This window comes from Lepidochelys kempii, chromosome 2, assembly GCF_965140285.1.
Source record: "Lepidochelys kempii isolate rLepKem1 chromosome 2, rLepKem1.hap1, whole genome shotgun sequence".
NCBI lineage: Eukaryota > Metazoa > Chordata > Testudines > Cheloniidae > Lepidochelys > Lepidochelys kempii.
Window position 1 is genome coordinate 269905086 of NC_136381.1, and position 6375 is coordinate 269911460.

General features: G+C 66.3%; 1 protein-coding gene across 1 annotated transcript; it reads left to right on the plus strand.

Moving 5' to 3' along the window:
* Positions 1–541: 541 nt before the first annotated feature.
* Positions 542–4623, plus strand: LOC140905807 (retinoic acid receptor responder protein 2). The gene is made up of 4 exons (XM_073329314.1): positions 542–706; positions 3231–3335; positions 3997–4101; positions 4516–4623. The coding sequence occupies exons 1-4, from the start codon at positions 542–544 to the stop codon at positions 4621–4623; spliced, it is 483 nt and encodes a 160-aa protein (XP_073185415.1).
* The last annotated feature ends 1752 nt before the right edge of the window (positions 4624–6375 follow it).

A 6375-nucleotide genomic window follows, 5' to 3' on the forward strand; every position in this document is an offset into this window, starting at 1 on the left:
CACACACCTGTCCCTGGTCAGATGGGGGGCTGGGGTGTGGTGCAAGCTGGCAGGGCGGTGGGTCTCCTTGCATTGCGGTGGCCCTCAGGGCATGCAAAGCTTCCCCCAGGACACAGTCAGCTCCCGCGGGAAAGCCAGGGAGCGGAGCCAAGAAACAATGTGCTCAGGCTCCAGGAACCTGCAGCTGCAGCACTGAATGGGCTCGTTCAATCCGGTCCTAGAGGCTAGAGGGGTTTAGTGACCAGCCACAGGAAAGAGCTTCCATGCCCCTAGGAGCTGGGCATCCCGTTCCCCTGGATCGCCCTCCCCCCTGCCCCCCCCAGGCCGTGCTGTGCCAACTTTGCCTGCCTCTCTCCATCAGCTCCCGGCAACAGATCGATGACAGAGATTGCAATGGGCAGGGTGCTGGCCAGGGGCCGGGGGCGGAGTAGGGCAGCTTCTGGGGCATTAGTTAATGGAAGACTAAGATCAACAGAGGGGAGTTCTTGGGGTGGGTGAGAGCGGCAAACGGCTCCCTGGGATCCATTCGCCACCCGCACAGATGAAGGGGCTGCTAGTTCTGGGCTTGGGCTTGGTGGCCCTGGCTGCGGCGAGCAGATTGACACTGCAGGAGAGGGTGGTGGACTTGGTGCTGGAGGCTTTTCACAACAGGAGCGTCGTGCAATGGATGTACAAGGAGCAGGGGGTGGAAGAAGTCACTGAAAGAGTGAGTGCATGAGAGCCGGCACTGAGCTGCTGAGTCCCTCCTCAGAGGTGGCTGCTCTGCAGTGATGGGGGAAGCGATTCCTGTCTACCCAGCCTGTATGCTGCTTTGGGATCCTGTGGGATGAAAGGAACATGTGACTCTCATTGCTGAGAGCCCATCTGGGTGGGTTTGCGCTGGGGGTGGCCCTGGATGAGGACGGAGGAGGTCTGCAGAGACTAGCTGGAAGGGGAGATGTGGGGAGGGGTGGGTTTGGGTACAGGGAGGGGAGTGCGGGGGGTGGGATGGCAGTGAGCAGGGGCCTGGGATGAGCTGGAGCTCTGCAAAGCTTGGTGCAGACACAGCCATGCTCAGCATTCCCAGTGGCCCCTGCATCACCCGGCTGGGGCATAGGGGAGAGGGCAGGGCCTCTTCAGAGCTGGGGAAAGCAGGACAGAGCTCTTCCTCCAGCCGGAGCCCATGCCTGGCCCCCCGGAGCTGCTCACGGCCCTGCAGGCAGTGCGAGGCGGGTGTTGGTCGGGAGAGCTGGTTCCAGCTAATGGGGCTCAGCGTCCTGGGCTCTTCATGAGGCCAGGGCGGCTGGGCTGGGTTGCGGGCACCTGGCCAGCCTTGTCAGAGGCGAATGGGCATTGACCTGCAGAGCTCAGCTACACATTAACTGTGCCCGGCCCCCCCGAGGGGGCAGCCAGCGGCAGGCACAGGGTGCAGGGCACTGCCGGGGCCTACGAGTGGTGACGTCGACGACTGGCTTTTCTCTAGAGCTCCCGCTTCTCCAGGCCCCTCTGCTTTGTTGACGGGCCACGGCCCCTGCTGCTAGGACACTTCCCCACACAGGCTGCTGAGTGACTGACAGCCTGTTGTCCGGGAGCTGGCTGACCTGCCGCAGAGGGGGCTGATATGCCGGGGGCCCGCTGGGCTGCAGTGTTTGCCTCTTGTAGAAGATTCAGCCACTGGTTGGTGGCCCCCTCTCATGGCTGGGCATGGCATAGCCACGGTGACGGGTTCCCCCCAGGGCGCCAGCTGGAACTGGGGTACCACTGAGCCCCCTGCCCCACCAGCCTGGGCTCCCTCTCGCTCTGTGCTGCTGTGACTAGGTGTGAAGCTCTCCCCGCCTGCTCTTTCACCAGCATTCACGCAGGTCGGGACACACGCAGCTGCAGTGACATCCACACCAGCCCCTGCATGGGAAGGCTCCGCTAAGGCACCTCCCAGTTCCTAAAGTACGCACCCCTCTGGAGTGTAAACCCCAAATTATACCGTCTTGCACTGCCCAGAGATCTGGGACTAGGAATAGCATATTCCTATTCCCAGAAGACTGTGGCGGGCGCCAGTCACCCCACCGCCGAAATGCCGCCGAGAAACCGCAACGCTTCTCGGCGGCATCTCCGCGCTGGTGGTTCTTTGGCGGCCGCGCTCAGCGGTGGCATTTCGGCGGCACGGTGTCCTGCGGGCGCACACAACTGCCCCAGCGGGCGCCATTGCACCCCTGGGCACTGCGCTGGGGACCCCGACCTAGAGAGAGAGCTTGAGTCTGCTTTGCAGCCTTAGCTAATAGGCCCTGGGCTTTTAGCTCCTGCGGTAGACGCTCAGGCACACAGCTCCAGAGGTCCCCGGTTCGATCCTGCCCGCCACAACCGACCGGGGTCTGCCAGCGTTACACACGCAGGCTGCAGAGATTCTTAAGGGGCCAGCTGCACTTGCTTACAGCTTGAAACCCGGGTGCTCCTTTCACAGGCTAAAACTCCCTTCAGCCTGCGTCCAGCCCTTCCCCGGTTCACTCCTCCTTCCCCAGGTGTTTCCAGGAGTCTCTGCGGGTGGGGAGTCAGTGAAGCACCCCGAGGATGTCACTCCCCTGCCTGATGTAGCCGGCGGGAGCCCTTTGTCTCCGAGCTTCGTTCCCACGCCCGGCAGTGGAAAAACACTGGTATCCCACTGTGGAGCCCAGCACCAAGTGACCTGGTCCCATGGTGCCGTACACTCACATGGGCCAGTCACACGCCCACGCCTGCTTGGCTTAGTCACAGCAGAGGCCGTGACCCATACTTTCGCTGGCACAGGGGTTCGCCCCTCGGCCCCCCCGACAACGCAGCTGACCAGCCGCTAGCCCCTTCCCGGCTGCTGCAGCGTGCGGCTAAGCCCCCCACGCTCCAGCACAGGCCGCGGGGCGCTCCGGGGCTTCTCCCAGGCTCCTCCGCGGACACCTCTCCTCGTGGGAGCGGGCGCACTGGACGGCATGTCCCACCTGGGGGCCTGCGTCTGGTTTCCCCGGCGGCAGCACGGGGCAGAGGGAGCCTCTACCAGCCCCTCCGTCGCCGCGCCGGCCGTGGGGAGGGGCCCTGGGGGGACCTGCCCCTCCCAGGGTTGCGCCGTGGCGAGCGACGGGGGCTCTACCCTGGTGCAGGCCGGCGTCTGTCCCTGCCGCGTGCCCAGGCCCCCGGCTCTGGGCTGGGCTGGAGTGAGGGAGCCCGGGGCTCTGGCAGGAGCTGCCGGCGGCGCTTTGCCGACCCTGCTCTCGCTTTGGTTCCAGGAGTATCCGGCGGGGTCCTTTGTGCGGCTGCGGCTCCGGCTCCAGCAGACCCAGTGCCCGAACCAGCCGGGGAGCAGGCAGGACTGCGCCCTCAAACGCAGGGGGGTGAGCTCCCACCTCGGTCTGTCCATGCGGCCGGGTCACTGCTCCAGAGGGCCGTTTCCTCTCCCGCCCCCGGGGGAGCAGGGCTGCGGTGACGCTCTCCCCTGCCGCGGGAATGAGGGTGGGGGGCAGCCCCCTGCTCCGCCGGGCCCCAGGAAGAAGTGAGGAGCGGCGCGAGGGAGTGACTGAGCGTGCGAGCGGCGGGAGGGGCTGAACGCTGGCCCGCGGCTGAGTGTGCGCGGAGCCGGGGGGGCTCCGGCTAGACCCCGCGTCGGGGGGCGGGAGGCGGCTGCCCTCGGGGCATGGTGCTGGGCTCCGGCCCCCGCTCTGCCAGGGACTCCCCAGGGGACAAGTCGCCTGGGGTCAGCGCCCTGCCCTGCCCTGCCCCACGGGCTGCGGGGGGTGCATACTGCGGGGGCTCAGCACCTACAGGGATTGGGGCCAGAGGGGTGCGGGGGGGGGGTGCACGGGCCTGCGGGTGCGACGGGGAACATGCCCCATGGTGAGGGAGGGGCACAGATGGCACGGGGGACACGTGCACCGGGGGAGGTGGCTGGGGAGAGCTGCTGCATCCTCTCGGCAGCCCGCAGGCGCTGCCCTCAGCCCAGCCTGCCCCAGCTCAAGCCCTGGGCTGCGAGGCTTCCCTGGGTCCCTCTCTCCTCAGAGGAGGCAGATCTGCCTGGCTTGTGTCAAGTTTGACTCCCGCAGCCCAAGCAAGGTGCTGGATAGCCACATGCACTGCAGGACGGAGACGCAGCACGCTGTGAAGGTGAGGGCGCCCGCGGGCAGGGATCGGGCTCAGAGCCGCTCTCCTGGGAGCAGGGTGCTGGGAAAACCCCACACGTGGGGCAAAGGGCCTGGGAGCCGTGCTGGGTGGGGCCAGGCTCAGCTGGGCCATTCAGCCCCACAGGTCCCACTCCCAGGCGCAGCATGGCTCTGCGCACACAGGACGGACAGACACCCGTGCCCCGGGTGGATGCCAAGACACACACGTGCCCGTGACACAGGCCCACAGACGTGCACACGCAGGCAACCCGCGAGCACAGGGGCTCAGTGGAGACTGATGGTGCCAACAGCGCTGGGCCCAGCCCATGCCCCCAGGGCGCTGCTTGGGGCTGCATCCGCACCACCTCCCTGGCCGGAGCTGTGGCCTCCCTGTGACCTGGCACCTCTGCCCCTGCAGGAGATGGAGACGACGAGACATGAGGAGAAGTGCAGGACTGTGCAGGAGACGGGCGAAGCGCCCTACCATCCCGGCCGCTTGGCCTTCTCCAGAGGGCTGCCGTCCTAGCCCGGGCGGCACCCCCACATCCACAGCATGGTATGGACGGGCACCCCCAGGCAGGGACCTGGGACCAGGTGGGGTCTGGGCTGCTCATGGTTCCCTTAGGGGGCCCTGGCCTGGGCACCAGATTTCCCCGCTCTCCGGCCGAGCCCCGCTGCAGAGCGCTCTGTGCCCACTCCCCTTGGGCCTGATGCCCTGTGACCCATTGCTCTCCCCAGGGGCTGATCCCGCTGATCCCGCAGCCCAGTAGAGGGCGCCAAGATGCGCCGGAGCGGGAGCGCCCCGCGCCCCCAAGGAGGAACCAAGGGCAGGGGTTTCAGGGGCGCAGCCTGGGCAGCAGAGACTCGGGCTCCCCAAGGCAGTGGTGACCGAGCGGCAGAGTCTGGGCACTGCTCTCTCCAACCCCCAGAAACGAACCCAGCCTGGAGAGCAGCAGGGGTGGGGATCCCCCAGAGCCCCCAGCCACAATGCTAACCCCATGACGCGTCTCCTCTTCCCCTGGCCAGTGCCCACAATGCCAGGGCACCTCTGGTGCCCCCCACCCTCGGAAGGACACGGCTATCACGGCCGCCCAGCGGAGACCCGGCGACCACCCCTGCCCGTCAGACACCGCGCCCGCTCAAGCACCAGGCCGGGCCGAGCAGCCTGGCCAACGGATCCTGCTGCCCCCAGCCCCCGCCTCATGCAGCTCCAGCACCTGGCTGCTCATCCCCAATAAAGCCAGAGGCACGGTTCGGAAGGGCGGGGCTGTTATTCGGACGGGGCTGCCCTGCCAGCGGAGGGGAGGTCGGGCCAGCCGTCCCCCCGGGGATGTCTCGGGTCATGGGGATATGGCAGCACAGACACCTGGGCCCGCTCCTGCCGCACCCGATTGCCTCAGTGGGTCGTCTGCTCCAGTGCATCGTCTCCCGCCCGGCGGGGCAGGCCAGGAGTCTGTGTCCCCCACTCCCATCCGGCTGGGTCCCTGGGCTCTGCCCCGCCTCGCTCTGGGGGGTGGAGGGTTTAGCTGGGTGTGGTGGCCCCAGGGTGAGGAAATCACCCCCTGAAGCACCCACCCGACTTTTACAATCCAGCCACCGGGAAGCAGGAGGATGTTGGGGCGAAGGACCAGGCCGGGCAGTCAGGAATCTGGGTGTGACGAAGTGGGACTGATCTTAATGTTTTCTCTGAATACTGTGTGGGTGCCTCAGTTTCCCCAATGCAGTTCTTAAGTATCTAGGTGGTGGGATAAGGGGATGTGATTGTTGCAGAGCCCTAGAGAGCCAGTGTGATGGTGTCTGCACAGAGAATGGGCCATAGGCAGGGCGAGGGGCTTCATACTGGGACCTTCACGCAGCTCACACAGCCCCCCAACATCTGGTGAGGCTGCACCACCCGGGGCCTGACACCAGTTCTCTCTGTCCCGGGATCTCGCCACCCCAGGAATGTCTCCCCATTGACCATCACCTTCCGCTCCCACCTGGGGGTCCGAGGGGCCTGGCCCCAGGAAACTCCGCACAGACATATAGGTTGGGGTCAGGAGCGGGAGCCTGTCCACCTCCCCACCCATCTGGCTGACAGAGTCTATGGCCTTGGGACCCAGCAAGGGAGCTAGACACCAGGGCTTTTCCGCAGGGTCCCCTTGGTTCAAATCGCCAGCCTGCTCAAAGGCAGTGAGGTGGGCATCCACACACCCCCCTCCTTAACCAGGGGCAGCAATTTAGTCTCGAGGTTCCCTGCGGAACTGGCCCCCCGGGGTCTATCCCCACTCACCCCGGG